General features: G+C 36.7%; 1 protein-coding gene across 9 annotated transcripts in view; it reads right to left on the minus strand.

Annotated features, from left to right (window-relative positions):
• Nucleotides 1-20,114, minus strand: part of CADPS2 (calcium dependent secretion activator 2) — a 288,094-nt gene that overhangs the window by 144,217 nt on the left and 123,763 nt on the right. For all 9 annotated transcript variants that reach the window (XM_064656126.1, XM_064656123.1, XM_064656127.1 and 6 more), the window contains exon 6: nucleotides 17,367-17,488. In XM_064656126.1, the coding sequence (XP_064512196.1) occupies nucleotides 17,367-17,488 (122 nt within the window). The remainder of the gene's footprint in view (nucleotides 1-17,366; nucleotides 17,489-20,114) is intronic.

Genomic DNA, 20,114 nt, shown 5'->3' on the forward strand with positions numbered 1-20,114 from the left:
AAAAGGAAAGTTATACAAATCAAATTGCAACTTCCTTCAGCAAGATATTTCATTTTTCTAAAAAAATCACATGTAGCTCTTTGCATTGATGATACTGATTTTGATTATGCTACTAGGCATAAACAAAATGCAAAAAGTAAGCACAGCTCCAGCTTCTTTTCATGTTTTTCCACTGCTTGAGATATTATGATTAGCAGAAACTAATAAAATGAAAAAAAAAAAGGTGACCTTAAGAGCATATTCTATAAAAGTATGTGTCACGCAAGCCAAAATCTTAGGCCTCATTTAGAAAAAGCAGTAATTTTACTTTACATTCAAGAATACACAATCTCTCCACTGTTGGACAGTGAACACATTGTAGCAATCTTCCAGCAAAGGAACCTATTAGGCAAAAGAAAATCCTTCTACTAACATGAGTTACCGACTTCAAGACAAAGTCTAGAAAGTAATATGTAACCAAAACTAGAAAGCTTTAAGGAAGCAGCAGTTCTGTGTAAACCAGTCCTACAGGTGGCTGAACATGCAGACTACAAAAGTCAGGTTCACTGTAAATTAACCGAACCTTATGTTACATTCTGTCTTCTTTGCTTTGTCTGGATTAGATAGATGCTTCCTCTCTGTCTGTGGTGTGTATAGCCTCAACCTCAGCAAAGGTAATTGAAATAGGAACTGACATGAAATTACCTTGCTGAGTGGAAGAAAACCTGTTTTATGATGTGATAAATGCTGCAACTGCAGGATAAGACATTGCCTAGCACAACTGCTCTTCTCAGCAGTGGTCCCAAGGGTAGGTTTTGTCACAATACATAAATGAGATTTCCAAGGAGAAAGCATGTTCATAAAAGATGAGATAGTTGTATCTTCAGCTTCGCCTCCAGGAAGGACGCTGCCTTGAGATTGCAAACACAATCTAAGCACTTTGATACCTCCACCCGCTCTCTCAGGTGCCAGGTTTGTTTGTCCCTGGGCTTCCAGAATCCTTAAACTGTTCATGCCATAACGGACAGGACCATGCAAAAAACCAAGAGAAACTCCCATTAAAATAACAAACCAAACTCAAATCCTCTCTACAAAGATCCAGTGCCAGCATCAACTCATACAAAAGAGAAGAGAAATGGAAGGTCATGCTGACTAAAGCATTTAAAGAAGAGAACATCACCAGCAGTGACTCAGCTTCTGCAAGCTAAGCAGCAGGTTTTAGCACCCCAGCACCAGATTTGAAGGCTGGTGCAGCTTGCTCTGGAGACTGAGGCTCCATTTTTGAAGGACATAGCTGGGAGGGATGGGGCACACATGAGCCTTGCCCAGGGAGCCTGATATAATTTGCTCCTTCTCCAGTTTAGATGCACAATGTGAGACTGATGTGAATGAGAGTAACATGGGGTCATCCACTTGTTGTTGGCACTCATGTAGTACTAGAAATCACCTTTAAAATCAGATCTGATTACTAGCCTTGACTGACATTTTTCTCCCATCCCTTGTTCCATCTGCAGCAGTAAGTGAAAATCCTGGCATGAAAAGCAACCGAGTCAATTCCTAAAGCTTAATGTTTATGGTAGAAATATTCCATGCATTGACCTGCATGCTCCTGGTTGACCAGAACTTCAGCAGACTCTCATAATCTCTTAGGAACATGTCTTTGGAAGTGAATTATCTGTTAGATGATCGCAGAATTTACGGACTAGATTTTACCATCATTCCTCATGAAAGAGCTCATGAGAAATCATGTTCTGTTAGAAAAAGCAAATCTAAGATTGTATTCTTTAACATCACGCTTACTTGTGGGCACCTAATGTTCCTCTCAGCTGTGAATATAAAACCAAAGTACACATAGCTCATCTTTTTGTTCCTTGTGGATTACTAGAATAAAAGTCCTGTTTCTTTGAAGCTTTGTATTGTTGCAGAGGTATCAATTCATGCCATTTGAAATTAGAAGTTGAGAAAACACAACAAAAATAGAAGTGGTACCATGTTCACTTAGTTGCTTCTTCCAAGAAAGAACATGAGCATAAGAAATCCAATAATCCAGAGAGACATTGAGTTTATCTTTATGCTGTACACTTAAAAGTACATTATTATGTTATAACGCATACTATTAAAGCATCAGGCAAAAACTGAAGTGGAATTCAGAAATGACAGCCTAATCAAATGTATGATATTGAACTCCCAGCTGTAGTTTAACCCATATGAACATTCATGCTAATAAGAATTTGCAATTTGCATTTTTGCCAGTACGAAATGAAGTGTAGCAATAAGAATGTCCCTGCTGGCTATATTTTGCACTGTCAATACCTACTGATAAACTTCAGTCCTATTAAAGTTCTGAACTGTAAAGATTGTGCCATGAATGTAACAAGAAACCAGGCACATAGTATTTACTAAGGATGACCCAAAACAAGGGATAGACTGAGTAAAGCTTGCAGGTGTACAAAAGCAAGCCTATTTTGAAACACTCTTTACTATTCTGAAATTATATTGGTGCTCAAGATCTGTCAGATTTCAACTTATTTTCCCCCCCTGGATATTTTTTTTATGACACCTGGTCAGACTCCAGTCAACAAATTAATTATCTGTTTATTCTTCCTGTTTTTGAATAATAATTCAATTTAACCAAATTCCACTGAAATGGATATCACACTTTCAGATACTATATCTGAAAAAATAATATGAGATATCAGATTTTCAGCATACAGACCAACTTAAAATTAATTACAGTGTAAACGCAAACAAGCACTTTGAATAAGCTAGTGTCATCATCATCTGTAACTAAGAACTGTGCAATTAAATTAATAAATTTTACAATACCAAGATCATAAATACAGCCTTCCTAACAAATAAACATGATTTTACTCAACCATTTATTATTTCCACTGTAAAATTCCATCAACTTTTTCCATACTTTTGGCTATTCATTCTAGATCTGTATACCCATTCAAAGAGCTGGTAAGTTTAATGTTGAAAATAGCTTAGGAGGATACTTAATAATTCATGGAATCAATACCTGAACAGTAATTATCATTATGCAGATCTTTATTACCATTACTGTAATGTCTTATTTGACTTTATAGATTTTATGTGCTAATATAATCATATCCACTTAGTTTCTCAAAAATTTAATTTTTTTCTTCCAAAACACATTTTTCTTCTGTCTAATGCATTCATACATACCTATAAAAACATGAATATCTCCTGTTCTGACATCTGCTTAATTTCACTGGAGTGAATATTGTAGCAGAAAATTTCCTTTAAATTTAAAAGCTAAGCTGCTAGGTATAGCTCAGATAAATCTATACCTTTCTTTGAAGGTTCAGGTTACATCCTGATATTTTTCCTGGAGAAAATACAGTACTTCCCAGAAATGTTTTTTTCTGATCCACAAATTAGAAGTCAACCACCATGCAAAAGATTGTTCATAATATTCGTAAGACAAAAACTTTTTAGTTGTTTAATTGAGCTACTTTCTGTTTTAAGTAAGAACTAACAATGTGGTCTCTGGAATTTGAATGCTGAATAAAGATAAGTTACTTTTCTTTATATTGTAACTTTCAACACCAATAACAGTGAAATATTTTCAGCATGAAAATAAATCTTACAGCTGTCTTTTACTTTTCATACAGGGGAGCGGGTGAATCTGCAGGCTTTCTGTGAAAAGAGAAGTAATTCACATGTGCCACTTTGAACTCATTTGAGTCCAAGTGTATTACAGATAATTTATTTAAAGCTTGCTCTGCTATGGAGCTCCAGAACTGTGGAAGGGTGAAAGACCATGCAAATTAATTCACCTATCTTCTGAAATTTTATTTACAATCAGTGTATCTTTGATAATTCTTAACAAAATAGAAAAAACCCCAATACTTTATATTTTAAAAGCATATGTTTTAATTACCAAATTAAGCAATAGAAACAGCAAATCAGCCACTTTCCCCACCTTTGGAGGAGTCATTGATTTATGGATATACATCCAATGGTTTTTGTAAATGTGAAGAATTTTGGTGATGAATGCATCTCGATGGGAAGTGCAAAATTTTAGTCAAAACAAGTGTGATCTCATGCAGTCTTCATATTAAGTTATATAATTACCTTTATTGTATGACTGGGCTTTTTGTTTGTTTGTGTTTTTTTTAATCTTGCTAGAAAAGCATTCAGAAGGAACAATAATTTCAGCACTAAATGCTGCAGTGTGCTCACTGTACTGTCAGCTGCAGCCTATGCAGCATATTGGAGACCTCTAAAACAACAAAGTCTGAAAAAATCATCCAATTCCACCTCTTCAGATCTCATTTTGCTATATAATTTTTCTTTACATAAGTTTTCTGCTTTTACCTACTCGTTCCCTTTACTATAGAAACTGCAGTGATTTGATGTTTGTTCATCTTTAACCATAAACCTCAGTATTTTCACCATATTTTTGCTGCTGTCAGAGGTATGTGGGTTGATATTGTAATTAGTGACAGAATCCATTGCCAAAGTTTATTTCCCTTCACTGCAAAAGTACTTACTACCAGCAAGAAGGTGAATGTTTATTTCAGCTTAAGATTTATCACGGTGTCACAGAAACTCCTCTAAGCAAATTTATTTTTCTACTTCAGTTTGGAACACATTTCATACACTGGAAACAGCAGCAAAGTTCTCTCTCAGGTCTTCCTTTCTACTCATGGTCTCTGCTAGTCAAAACTTTTCTTTATGAGATCACAGGAGTGAATTTATAAAAGTTATTATTCTAAGCAAATATCTAGAAGTTTTATTTTAGTTCTATTTACTGGAATACTTTCTGATAAAATATCAAGTCTACAGAATTTTTACACCATCAGGAATTTATTGTCCTTGGCACTAAGGAAATCTCATTTTTGAAACCAGTACCAGGGTATATTGCTCTCCTTGGTGGTGCCTCCTTTTGCATCTTTCTAGGTTTGATTCTTGTTTAATTCTACTGCATAAATGTACCTGAACAGGTTTCTTAACCATTCATCAAATTACCTTAAGAGGTCTTAGGAAGAGTTTTCTTATTTCCTATCCATACAGGGACATGTACAGAGCTGGAATGAGCTGGAAAACCCATCCAGGCCAGTTTTTTAGGCATCTTACTGCTCCAAAAGAGAGATTTACCAGCACTTCATCTTTGTACATCTTGGAGTTGAACAGGAAATAGAATGTTGAGTTCTCTGCAACATCCCTGTGTCTCAACTATTTCAAGAATCTATATTAACTTTGCTGTTTCTACTTCGTTTAGAAACAAACCTTGACCACAGAAGACGAGGTATCTATAATCCTCAGGTTAGAAACCATACTCACAGTGCTAGTTATGACATGAAAGGCCAGGAAATAAAAGGACAGATAAGGCTCAGCCCTCCCTGACACATCTGACTATACTGACACTTGAAAACACTTCAAATCCAGGCCTGACAAATGTTCCGTGTTTAGTGAAGGATTGCGTGAGTGTGGAATTTATGGACTGTTGCATATTACTAACTCCAATTGCATGTACGCAGAGAGAAAAAATGTGAGAGCAAGCCAGTCACTGTACCAGCAGTGCAAGTTATCCTACAGCAATCTGACAATAAATCCATAATTTGACAATAAGGCTCCATTCAGACAAACAAAAATAGAGTTAAATCCATATTTATCTGATTTTGGCATTTTTACTGAAACTCCTAAAGGGAGTATTAGTTGTTGCTAATTGCTACTAGCTCTTCCCCACTGATAAATGGAAAAATATAAGCATTTCCTTTTCTCTTATGAACACAAAAATACCCATCCATTTGGTAATGATTGACACCAGGGTGCTACACCAGAAATCATAGTTTTAACGTTAACAGCTGTCTTATACAACCCAAAGGCATGCTTATTTTCTCTTTTGCACACCATACAAAATAATATGAACATTGAAGCTTCTCCCTTTAATGAAGTTTCTTGAAAACGGATTTTGAAAGTTATTGCACAAACAACACAAGTTTATTATGCAGCACCAAAGATTTAATAGGGTAAGGATTATTTCTTATATGTAACATTACAGCCATTAATCTCTTCATATATATTTATTTATGTATGCATTCTCCAGTACATCAGTGGAATCTGGAATTCATGTTTGAAACCACAAGGGAAAGAGCTTGTACGCTTCTACCTTTCTATAATGCTTATAACGGGGTTTAAGTTGTAAATGTTTTTCGTGGAAAAAAATAATCTACATTTTCTTATTTCTCTATTTGAAAATTACTCATTTATTTTGATGGAAGTACAGGGAGCATAATTTCCTCAATCAGAGCAATCACATTAAACTGCAGCTGAAAACCAATGCATAAAGTAAGTTCTAAACAAATCATAATGTCCTTTGACAGTAGAAGCACAGGTGAGCCGCATGCTCAGGCAAACTAAACCATGAGCTTGGACATGTGTCTTGGCCTTTCATCACTGCTCGCATCTAACCTTTTATGGGTCTTGACTCTACTCTTCCCTGTGTTACTGTGACTCCACTATTTTATGCACAAATCTCGGTGAGAATTACAGATTCATTGTTTTACAATCCCTATTGAAGAAACACTGATATTTTGCATAAATACTTCCTGTATTCAACTACTATTTTAAGGGCTGTCAGCTAGTGAAAAAGCATAACAATAATAAAGGGTTTAACCCTGAGGTTTCCATCAAAATCTTCCTAAAATTATGAAATATAGGTATGAGAAAGATAATTTGTTCTACAGAGATGGATGATAGGAGGAAGGAACAGTAGAGGAAAAAGGTAAGTCTTGGTATAACGATGGAAAGTCATGCAATTGCCTTTAAGGGTCACCTTTGATTCCACCTAAGCAGAGTCTACACTACTGTCTTTTACCATTTTACATTTATTTCCACCTACATGGGTACTTCTGACTTGGCACACTAGTGGTTTGAAATGCAGACTAACAAACCATCTCTTCAGCACTGCTCTTATAAAAAAGTTGGGTGTTCAGGACCTGTAGCTGCACACACTAAGTAGCTCTTCATTTCATTTCTGAATGCATTGTTGAGTCACTATAGCCAATCAGAAAATGTTTGGGTATTTTTTTCTTTTTTCTCTAGATTCAGCAACAAAATTAAGGAGTTTCAGGGTAATTGTTATGAAACAACAGGAATCCCTTCTAGGAACTTTTTATCAAGAACAAAAAGCTCTGAATTGGATCTTTACTTCAGCAACAGTAAGGATAGAGTGTTTTGATGGATATGCTATATTTTAAAGCTCCTTTACACAACTAGATTAATATGAAAGGAAAGAAAGAATGAATAATTTGATCATATGCAGGTTTTTTCCAGGATTTTCCTTTGGTAAAATAACAACTGTTTTAAATAAAAGAATTAGCAGAGCTCAAAATTACTATTTATCACAGAGCTAATAATGAGCTAGACACAATCATGTATTTATTTTTAAACATAATTATCAATATATGAAAATTGCTTGTAAAAAAGATACAACGAATCTGTGACTAGTTTTTCTTTAAAATAAAGAAGTGTCTAATAGAAACCAGAAAGGCAAACCAGAAGAGGGGTTCAATGCATAATAAGCAACTAACTAAAAACACTCATTTAGGCTTCCTACACTGAAAATGAGAAAAATGCACTCTAACAGTACAGAATGCTATTATGACAACTATTGTCATCACAAATATAAACAATATGAATAAATTATTACTTAGTCTTGTTTTCCCATTTCACTTTCAATACAGACAACCAAGACAAGCCAGGGTGAAGATTTTCACTGGTATGTAGCTAGACTGACACACTGCCAGGCACTAGGAATCACTGATACACATTATGTGAAGAATTCATAAAGCATTAACTCCAGTTTCCCACCAAGTTTCAAACCCAGTTAGAGACTGGTGATGGACACAAAAGCAAGATATGGTCATTTATGCTCTTGAAATTTCTATATGCATATGTATTTCACTTTTATCTTGAAAAAGATAATTATGAATCCATTCACACATTGTTAAAATTTGCAAGTCCTATTTATTTCATGTTACTTTGTATTTGTACGACACTTTAAACCTTCAAAATGTTGTACTTTGCTGTACACAGTACTTTGATGAAGCGGGTAGATGCTGTCACTTCAGTCAGAAGATGGGGGAAAACAAATCACAAAACAGACTGACCCACCTGAGCCTGAAGAGTCTATCAGGAAAGACCCAGGAATCAAATCAGAAAATTGCAGTATTCCAGTTTCCATCATACCAACTGGTATGTTTTATTCTGAAACCTCTTTTACTACTCTTTCTGACTCCTACTGTTATCAGCTGTCCACATTATTCTGTCTTTGTTTTTACTGTCCTCCTACACTCAATCTGCTGGTATTGCTTTCAAATAAGCACATTAACCTGTAGAGTCATACCTGAAATGATATGGAGTTGTTAAGAAGTTTCAAGATCTATAAATATTTTTTCTTCATCTGTTCAGTGGAGTATTCTGTATTCTTAAAGTACTGGACCTCTTGACACCTCTGAGGATCAATGCACATACTAACACAGCGACAGCAGAGAACAGTCTGCCCATGATGTGGTGAAAAGCAGTTTTCTGAATGTCATGAGCATTTGACATGTAAAAAGTACTCATAGCCTGAACAGTTTTCAAAAGCAAAACTTCTTTCTTTCAAACCCTTTTCCTCAAGTTTTCTCTTTACCCAAAACAACAAACCGAAACTAATAAAACTGTAAAATCTGTTCCAATACAAACACTGTATCTAGTAAAATGTTTAGAAATTAATTTGAATGTACCTCTATCATATTGCTTACAATGAATATAAGCAAATTTTTGAAAGGTCTCTTCAAACCAAGATACAAGAATAGTATATTTTGAAAATGTAAAACAGTACATTCTGATCATATAAAAATTTAACAGAAATCCAAAGCAGTTGCTTTCCTGTCAACTATTGCCCATAAACAGTAATTACATTTTCCAAATCTGAGGCAAGTGCAGACCACTTTGAATGACAAATTTTAAATCCACTCTACCAGAGTATTCCAGGAGGAGACTGGGGATAAAATTTGAGGTAGTCCTTCTCAATCCCACCTTTTTTTCTGACAGACCACCATCCCTCTAGATCATACTTTACAGGCTGCCTTTGCCTTCACTTCGACCCAGCCAGTGACAGGTAGCTATACCCAGGTAGCTATATTAGTATGAGGCTTAACCTGATCCAAAACATTTTTCTTTTAAGCAAGATTTAATTAGCTTTGGCTCCACACCATGGTATTCATAGCCAAATGCCTTCCAGTTTTAAGCTGGATCACACATCCATAGAAGCTTTAGCACAATGTTAGAGAATTCTTATATCTATCTGCAAAATATTAGTTGCATTTGCTGTGGATTAGATGGGAATAAGAATGGAAACAGATACGTCATGTACATTAAGGAGCATATAAACAGTCTTTCTCCAAGCCCTGATTATTATAGTGAAAGGCATAAGAGTGGGACATGCAGCTTCAAAATCAAATATTTCCAAAATGCACTGTGAAATAAAACTGGTATCAGTCTTGCAAGAGACATGTAATGTCATTTTACATTTTAAAAGAAGACAAGTACCCCAAAACAGCTATTCTTTTCAGCAGTGCCACTAGATAAGGAGGCTTAAATAGGGGATATATATTATATACCCTAATATATGCCTTGATGTCAGAAGGATTTTGTTTATTGTTAACTATCCAAATAGAGCAGAGAATACAACCAACCTTAACTATCTTGCCTCACCCCAGTTTCTTCCATACCATGTTTATCTTTATCTGAAAACTGAATATTCCCTTCTAGCACTGGCAGTTTTCAAAAGTCCCTTAGATAGATAATTTTGGGAGTTTATCATAGAATCACCATAAAATTTAGGCTGAAAGGAACCTCTGGAGCTCATCTAGTTCAAACTCTGTGCAGAGGAAGGCCAGCTAAAATCAAGTTGCTCAGATTATTATCCAGTGGAGCTTCAAATTTCTTTTAACATTAAAAGCCTCTATGTAATTCATATTTCTCTGCAGTAAGAGAGATGAAAAATTTCTTAGACAATATAAAATAGTAATCAATGAGAGAATATAGCACCAAGGCATCATGAATAACTGAATAGAACTGTCATGTATATTTTCAGCTGAATCCATATTCCTTTTGTGAAACTCTTCCATCATTAATCCACAACACAGGCTGGGATAAATGTATATTTTGTTTCTTTTCTATCATTTCCTTTGCAGAAACAAGAAAACATCAGATAATTTCCTACTGTCAATTTCTTTTTTCTCCTTAACAGCTGGATACTAGACCAACATATATGGTATTTCATCATAGCACCCAGTTGTTTGAAAGGTAGTTTATTCCACCCTAGTTTGTGAACTGCACCAAAAAACTGCACCAAGATGAAAGCAATGATGGAATTTATCCTTTACAGATATAAAGATGAATCCTAGAGAAAATTATAGTAGTCATTATGCTACTCAATCAAACCTAGTTTATGGAAGCAGACATACTTTCTTTCCTGTCATGATCCCCACTCACCTCCCTAAAATTCCAAAATACTATTAAAGGATCATGCTCACCTTCACCAAGTTTTCAGCACTATGTAAACAGCATAATTATGTTGCTCAAGCTTTAGCCTGTGAAACAATCTTACTAATGATGTACAGAAGTTCTCTGATGTATAAACTCGCTTTTGTAAATGTTGCATAAAATGTATTTAAGTTTTAAAGAAAATAAATCAGTATGCTAAAAGTAGGATGAGCAATTCCACTTTGTTACCCTCTGTTGGATCAACACTGGATATCATGGCACTTATATGCAAGTAAGAAATTTTCAGAGATAATAGTCAAAAGAACACGTGAAATACATCCAGTAAAAGACCTTGATCAAAAAGCTAAATCCTAAAGAGAATTTACTCTCAGAAGATGCAATAGGAAGCATATGAACAGCAAGCTAAGCACAGTTAAATCAAGCACTATGAAACTGCAATCTCATTATCCCTGTGTGAAAAATCCCATGTGCGGATACACTCATTTCAATAAAAAAAGCACCTAGACAAAAAACAGAAAAAAACCCCTCACTGCAAGGAGAGTTGGCTGGCTTGTTAGCAACAGAAGAGTTTGATTACTCCCTCTCTGATCAGCCAAAATTTGTATTTCTGTCTCTCCTTTCTTCCTGTGTTTATTCTATTCATTTTCTACTTAAGAATCAAAGCAATATGAGGCAGGTACAACTTTTTTATTCTACTTTTTCTCCTGTGCAACAGCAAGAACATGGATTTGTACACATGCAAACAATACAAGGAATGATTACAGAAAATTAACAGTATAATTGAATGACTACCGACAAAATTAAGTTTCACTTATGCAGATGCAGAGCAGTAGCAGGTGGGAGGAATAGCTGGGCCTTCTCTTTCCTCACATACTGTACATCTGTGTCATGCAACCAAAAGTTGGATGATAGTTTTAAGTATTATCATCTTTTTGTTTCCCTTAATCAAAAATAAAAATTAGAAAGTTGCAGGGACTATGATGAAGAAATAAAACTATCCGATGTTTGGAACATGATTGTCACAGGTTATAAATGTTATCTATCCTTTTTCTCTTCAGAAATGTCATCTTAGGCCATATCCTCAAAACATCCTATTAAAGAAAAAGGGTGGGTTTTTTTCATGAGTGAACATGTCATTTAAGGAAGTTTTAAATTTTAGAAATTAGACCTTTTATCCTTTTTTTATTTTTAAACCTCTCTATGAAAGTTTTGCTGTGTAATCTTTAGTTATGTATCCACAAGTTCTCATATTTCAAATACTTTATGGAATTAAATATGATGGAATATGGCATAAAAATAATATAAGCAGCATTTACTTTATTTGTGCATTACTGACTGAGGTTCCCTGCCTCCTCTAGTCAGATTTAATCACGTATTCTTCACATACTTCTAATATATAACAGCCCTTTTAATAGGATTATGCAATTACTGGCAACAAAATATGAAGAATATCTTGGCTCTATTAAAATTTTCTCTTCATGCAAGATATGATCTTTTCCTATTGCATAAATATGTGACAAGAGAATGTCACTCGTAGTGCTAAAAGATAGCATATTCCTATCTTTTATCTTTAGGCATGATTATACATACCTAAAACATTGCACTTTCAGGAAATCAAACTATTTTAAAAATCAGGGTGAATAAAAATCAGTGATAAGAAAACATGTGGACACCAGACTCCACAAGACTAAAAATGAAGCCACCTCAGTAACATTTGAAAAATGAAATTAGCACTGGATTTTTCCAGATGACTCCCTGTGGCGTCACAGCAACAAAGTTATGCAAAGCTTCACACAACTGAAGGGGCCCTCTGAGGGGTCTGCTTACTGATCTCTGGAAGAAAAGGTCACAGGCTATGTCGGAGGGATTTTCAGCAGGGCTAAAAGGCAGGAAACAGTTGGAAGGAATGAAGAAACATTTCACAGGCACTAATAAAAATTTTATAGGGTTTGTGTGTGAAGCTGCGTAACTGATGTTTGTAAAATTACTCAAGACATAAGCTCAGTAAAACGACACTGTTCTATAGCATTTGCATTTTAGAATAACTATTAGTTAATCATTAATATACATACATATAAGCAGTGCTTTATTTAGCTTGCTAAGGAAGAAAATTAAGCACTTCATTATGAACACACAAAATTGTTATTCAAATAGAAAGAAAGCAGACAGGGGTTCAAAGCATTAAGAAACCAGAAAATATTTATTATAAAAATAAATACTATGATAAAAACTATGCTCTCCTTCTGGGAACTCTAACTGAGCACCTCCCCTTTAAGAAAGAACATTGTTTCTTTCCTTATTACTCCTTCCAAGGGAAGGAGCTATAGCGATGAACATTCACACCATTGCATCATCTGAAAGGCCCACTTTGCCCACCTGGGCAGCTGGAGAGAGGGGTTTGCCACGGGTTGGAGTTGTTCCGAGGTCTCAGCCGCTGCTGATAACTGTCCCTGCCTCCCTGGGACAGCAGCAGAGCCGGGAGCTCCAGCATTGTCACTTGCCCACTGCTCGCTCATCACCAGAGGCTGCCCCTGCGGCTCACCCGCCACCCGCTTGCCACGTGGAACTGCTGTCCGTGCCAGGAGCCCCTGCTGCCACTCCACAGCCCAGCCCAGCCAAGTGGGCCAGCACACCATGCCAGGGGCAACATGTGGCAGGGAACAAAGAGACTCCAAACTAATACCACTGCTGCAGTTAAGACCTGAACCTGTTAACCAGGTGACGTGGAGTGGCCAGTTTAGTAGTGGAAGTCCTTGTGAGAAATACAGTTTTCCTGGTTTTTTGTGTAAGAGGAGGTTTAGGTTGGGTATTACAAAAAGGTTCTTCACCCAGAGAATGGTTGGGTGCTGAAACAGGCTCCCCTGGAGATGTGGTCACAGCACCAAGCCTGATGGAGTTCAAGAAGCATTTGGATGATACCCTCAGACCATCTTGAGGATGGTCCTGTGCAGGGTCAGGAGTTGGACTTGATGATCTTAGTGGGTCCCTTCCAACTCAGCATATTCTGTGATATTTTGCTTTCTTTTCTTTTTTTTAGCTGGGCAGATGGGGGTGGTTGACAGGGAGGACACTCCACTATTCTCTTTCCCCTTTGTTCCCAGAGTACCATGTGATGCTGTGGATTCCCTTTTTTTTTTTTTGTGGGTAAGCCGTTTCCCTTGTTTCTTTGTGGTGCTGCTATTTTTTCTTGTTAGTAAACTGTTATTTTTTCACTTATAACCTCCTTGCATTATTTTTGTCTCTCTGTAGTAGAGGGGGAATAAAAAGGGAGGGTGTTCATTTTATTGGAGTTCCCGCCCCAATATTTGTCTTTAAACCAAGACAGGCATTCAGGGATTTAAAGTAATACTTATAGAGATTCATAAAAATAATGGAGAAAATATTCAGCATTTTGGAATAGCAAATTGTGATTTAAGTCTGCCCTTGACTCGTGCTTCCATTAATCTCTACTCTAAGACGACACTGGCTTACAGTGGCATTTTGAAACATTCATTTGAGTATCTAATTTTCTCCTTTTCACTGTCAAAGCTTTTGAAACTTCTGACTGAGTAGTAGAACTGCACTGCATTTCACATTTTGCCCGTGAAAAAAATAGGCATAAATAATTCTTTTTACTGCTTTTCCTTCACAAATGTATCTACCAGTTCAAAATGATAAACTGATTACAGAAAATATGTGTGTGACAAGTGCATGATTTGGAGCCCTTGCCAGCAGTTTCCCACAGCAGGCTGGTGGTAATCATTCACTTTTCATCACTATCTCATTCTACACTTAGTAGGAGAGCTTTGGTACCCTTTTCTAGCTGTACATCCCGCATAAAATCTGAAGTTATGATCTCCTCCAGCCTCACTGATACTTTTCCTCCATATCAGAAAGACAGTATCGAAAATTATACCAGGAGCCAGCTGCAGTAGCAGGCAAAGTAGGCAGTAGCCAAGGCCTCCGACAGCTTGGTTCTTCTGTATCAGAAAAGAGATGGACTGGTTGTGCTTGCCCAGCTGGTCACTGGCCTCTACACACATGACTTTGCCTACTCCTGCCAAAGGACCAAGGGGGAAAGGAAGCATCTCTATTCCCAGTAGTAGTATCGTCACTAGCACCAACAGCAGCAGAAAGTCACTTCTGCTTCCACCTCTTCCTATACCTCCTCTTTCCAGAAGAACATCTAACCCTGCACCCAAGGACTGACCCTCCTCATCACCCTGGCAGGTCCCTATCAGAGAATAGTGATGAGTGCTGGAAGAAGCAGGTGTGCAACAGGAGGCAGATGACTGCATGGGGCAAGGGATGTGTTGATCATAAAACTAAGAAAGATCTTAGAAGAACTGGACACAGCCTGGGATGGGGAAGAGAAAAAAGAGATGCTTTAAGTCTTCTGAAACCTGGGGACTCCTCCTGACTGTAACAGTAGTTCCTAGGTTCTCTTCTACCAGCATTTTTGATTAAATGCTGCCAAGCCCTCTTGTTGCCTCTGCCACCAATCAATAAAAGCAATATTGCTACTGCCAAGAAAACCTGATTTGGTTCTAACAGAAAAATTAAACTGTGGAAGAAAGAAGGTCCCATTCCATAGGCAGCTTCCTTCATCTTCTTACTCTTTGCCCATAATTTGCTAATTTCATGCTTGTCTAATTTAATATCCTCCCCCATTGCCTCAAATGACATCTCTATATGTGCTCGCAAACTAAATGTCTCTATATGCCCATAATCATACTGTATGCCAATGTCTCCTAATCACTCTTGCCAGAAATGGAAAACAGTACAACTCAGAAGAGCACAAGAACTAGATAGATTCCAGAGCTTATAAGATGTGTCCATTCAACTTAGACTGTTTTATAGGACAGCAGGTCAACAGCACCAGTAACATCCATTCCTGTCCTTCTAGTGAACAGTTTGGGGCTTCTCTCAAAAATTCACCTCCTAAAGATGCATCATTTTTTCCATCCAAATCCATACAGATTTGGTTCATACACATAACTTATATGGAATATCCCATAATCTGTCTTCCTCCCATATTCAATCAACTCATACCTGAAATCCATTAAATCAGTTTACAAATTTGGAGTAGGTCCTAACATTACACTTTTTCCTAGAAATACTTCAGTTGTTCTCATACTGACTCCATTTTTTATGGAACTTCCTTTTCACAAAGCTTCTACTTTGACAGGTAGGAAAATCAACTAATCTGTTATTAACTTTTACTTTATGCATCTATACATGATATATACCTTCTGATTGATTTTACAATCTTTACCTTAACCTGCAGCCCTCAGTATGTAAAAAGTAAACCATGAACTAACTGTCAACTATCCGGATCATGTTTTGTTCACTATATTTGGAAATAGCTGAGAAACAAACCCCTTATATCTACAGTGTTTTCTAGAAGGACAATAAATGTACCTAAAATTCAAAAATCTACATATTTAGGTGATTTAGGGAGATTTGAAGACCCATACCAATGACATCAGAGGTTAATTGAGCATTTAAAATAGACCCTAGCAACTTCAAGGGTGAGGAAAAACAGAGATACATGATCAGAAGGACAAGAACCTTGGCTGTGACAGCAGGCAAAGGCTACAGGCACTCCTTGCAGGAAACTGTATGAGAGCAACTCCGAGTTTGAAGACAAGGACAGTTTGGTGATGTGTCCTCCATGAGAAAGCCTTGTGACTCTCATGGGACCCTGAGCCACCAGCGAACATCTCAACTAGTCCAAAAATGAGCAGGTGATGTTGCATACCCACTTATGACCTTGCTTCAATGTGTACCTCCATGTGTCTTTTGCACTATCATTCCTTTTAGAAAGTCCTCATGTAGTAAGTGCAAATGATAAGAATAAGTATTCCTATGCCTGGGAGAAGGAACACAGCCAGGGACTGTGACAAATGAATTTTACGTCTTTTCCCACATATTTAGTATTCTGCAAAACTGTTTGAATATGTTACTGGAGTAGGCTGCTGGCTTACTTGCCAAGGAAATTTGCTGCAGCTAGGAGAAAGTCCACCAAGTTAGATCTCCTCCTACTCCCAAACCCAGAAGAGACAGATAAAACTGTGCTTATAATTTTTCCTAACAAAAGTCTCTCTTTGTGGTCCAAACAGAATAGAAATTACCACTCCAATTCCATAGAAGATGTTTTATCAGATATTGTAACAACTGCAATTTTTAAATTGTTTTTCACAAGGCACACTATGGTGCCAGTAAAACCCCAACGTGCTATCTGGAAAGTCATCTACAAAAGATTCCAAATGACATTTTAACAGAGAGAAAAGCGTCTGAAGACAGTGTGCAGGTCAAACAAATCAACCAATTTAATTTCTTCCTCTCTGCCACTCTAACTGGTTCAGATGGCATGATGTTATCCCCCTCCAAGTCAGTTTACTGACTGCTTCCATCAAAACTTAATTGAAAGAAGTGGATCCTATAATTTAAAATGAAATAGGCTCAGCATGTGAGCAAGCTCTGTCAAGACTGATTACTGAGTATTGATTTCCCACCAATTGTACAAGTTACACTCCACAAGGCCACCTGCACATTAACCTAGAATACATAAAATCACCTCAGGCTAACATCTATCACAAGGTTTGTATTTTTGGACCATGCAGTCTCTAGTTCTTTTCCTCACCCATACATTCAATGGCATTCATTTGGACAGCATTCACACTTTATACTTACTTCATCATAAATAGCTATTATTTCTATTTTAATTTTTCAGAAAGAATTCAAGATAACTACCCAGGAAAAAACTTCATATAACCTAGCACTAAGTTAATTGTAAAACCTGTAAACACAGTCAGACAAGCTCTCCCACAGTATGAAGGAAAGATACTGGATGGAGCAACAGCAGAGTGGCTTACTGTGGCCTGGAAGCTTCTGCTTGGTCTGTCTGAAGCTTCTCACCACCTTCCACTTCCATGGTGCAGTAGACAATCCGATTTGGAGCAACTGACCTTAAACCTTGTACCTCCATTATAACAATCTGAGGAAGATAAAGCAAATAGTTTATCCTTCAGAAAAAATTACACATCATGACTATTGCAGTACTAAGCTCCACACAGGTAAAAAAAAAGAAAAAAAATCCCCGAAGTCCCAAAGTCCGCTCATTCAAATCTTAACAGACAGAGAAGAATTTTGATTTTGTCTTCTTTTACCACTTTCAACAACATACAGTAGGAATTGAAATTTTTGCTCTGCTTCTACTTGGACAATGACCAAAAACTCACTCCAATCATAATTTAAATGCCAACAGCGGAGTTTGAGACTAATGTCTGAATATAATTCTAAATCTTAATACATGAAGAAATGTATCTTTTAATCAGTCACCTAAGTGAATATGTACAGAATGAATAGGTTACTAAGTCTGAGTGTAAACAAGTACACTAATCACATCTTGAAAGGTAAACTACGGTTCTGTGTCACTGGATGTTGCAACTCTTTAATCTCAAAAGTGATTTGTTGTGCTGGCATGAGGCAGGTCAGAGCATCAGCTCCTGTAATTTTTTTCCCCACTACATACATCTTTTCCTTCTCCCAGTGCAGTACTTACAGTCAGGTTCAGCATGCATATGGGGAAGAGGGAGAAGAGAAAGGGAAAAAGCCACTGCTACCAGCTGTGCTCTGAGTTTTCATCACCAGGGAAATTACGAGCTTGGCAGATCCCATAGATTTTCACCTCCTCTAGACTACTCAGTTACAGCTCAGAAAAGCCAAATGCAGGCCTACTTTAAATGCTCTCTGCTTTTTATAAATCTTACAGTTTTTCACAGTGTGAAATTATTGGAATTTTTGCACTTCAGATCTTTCTAATTCAGAGAAGTCTTGAGTAGACAGTCAGGTTCCCCTGCTTGCTTTAGAAAGGCAGCTTTTCTTGCCAGTTTCATTTGGGCCTATGAGAAGAAACCAGGAAAAATGTACTCCATCAGCAAGAGAAGCTGTCCTCAACTGAACCTCACCTGTAAACCAATATTTGTTTAATTTGTTTTAAAGGTGCCAGAAGTAATGACTACTTTTGGTCTCATTAGACGAATTGGTTTCTTATGTTAGCAAGCAACTACTAAAATATTTTGCTATTAAACACTTTGCAAATTTGCCACTTTGTTCCAATTAAAGTAAGTTAAGCCAGGCTTCACCCCTAGCTGTAAAATCTTTTGTCCTTTAAAACTCCCAGAACCTTAATAATAGTTAAATGTCTTGTAAAATTGCTAGTTTGTAAATATTACAGTGAGATGACAGTCATTGATAATTTAGAGCATTTTTATATTACTTGTAAATTATCAACACTGCCCATTATGCTTTATAAGTAATAACAGCAATTTAGGGAGAATAACATAGTCAACCCTCTTTTCCATCTTTTGTTGTCCAGGAATTCAAGTAGTCAGCAAAATGATCAATGATCACTGAGAGACTGCACTAGAGCTCCTTCTAGATGATACTATCTATATGGTCTTTCCACATACCAAGTGTATGTCCTTGCAGGCTTCATGTTTATTCACTTTTATGTTGATACTTCTTTTCCTGAGTTTCCAACTTAATTGCACAGTACATTTTAATTTGGTAAAAATTCTGGATTCCAGCAATGGAACAAAGTTGCATTTCATTCCTTCCAAAGTGTATCAGATCTACATTAGCTCATTAGCTGATAAACAGCTTCCTAAATGTTTGTCTATTTCTGAAACTGTCTAACAGCTGAAGAATATAAATGAGGAAGTCTTTTACAACTACATTGTCTGTTTTTTTTTTTTTTAATTTCTGCAAACAAGATATTTGAGGAAACATCCAACTTGTAAAAACAGTCCCTGTTGCCTGCACTGATGCTCAGGAGGGTCTATGACCTTAGCTAGCAAGGTCCACTCCCACTAGAACATTATAAATATTACTAGCAACTTTTGCTGTTCATAATAACAACATGCAGTGGCAGCACGAACCCTGGCCACTTTACTCCCCATACAGAAATTTTAGTCAAGTTCTTTCACTCTGTCCTAAGATATGTTCATTCGTGTGCCTGTGCAGCAGCCCTTGGCAGGGATTTTGCTGGTTGCCTTACAGTTTAGTTGAGCCATCACAGGATGTGACATGGATATGTTTATGTGTTATTCAAGAAATGTGAAGTTCTGCACATATGACCTCACATTTTTAAAAAATGAAGTATTCTTCATTTTGAGAAAATGCAGTCAGCTTTTCTTATTTGGCCATTTGCACAGAAAAAGATCACACCATCTACATTTCAGTCTGCATTAGTATCAGTTCAACTGTTTCTTTTTGCCTTTATATCTTCTGAGATTTTGTTTCCCAAGAGTAAGAGACTTGTTTGGCAAGAGAGTCAATTTACGTGGTTAATACCACATTTAAGATGAAAATCTGTCTTACTAAAAACTATCACACATAGAGAATTTAATTTAATTTAATTCTTTGGCTTGCACAGGATAAACTGTAGATAACTTATGTTGCAGAACACCTCTTTATCAGTGATAGGGAAAAATTAAAATAAAAAAATGTTAGTTCACCAGACCTAACAGTCTACATTTCTGGTGGGAGAGGGGAAGGGCTATAAAAGCAAAGCTGTTCCAAATTTATCAAAAATTATATCTCTTGGCAATTTTCAATGA

The sequence above is a fragment of the Pseudopipra pipra genome, chromosome 5, assembly GCF_036250125.1.
Source record: "Pseudopipra pipra isolate bDixPip1 chromosome 5, bDixPip1.hap1, whole genome shotgun sequence".
Lineage (NCBI taxonomy): Eukaryota > Metazoa > Chordata > Aves > Passeriformes > Pipridae > Pseudopipra > Pseudopipra pipra.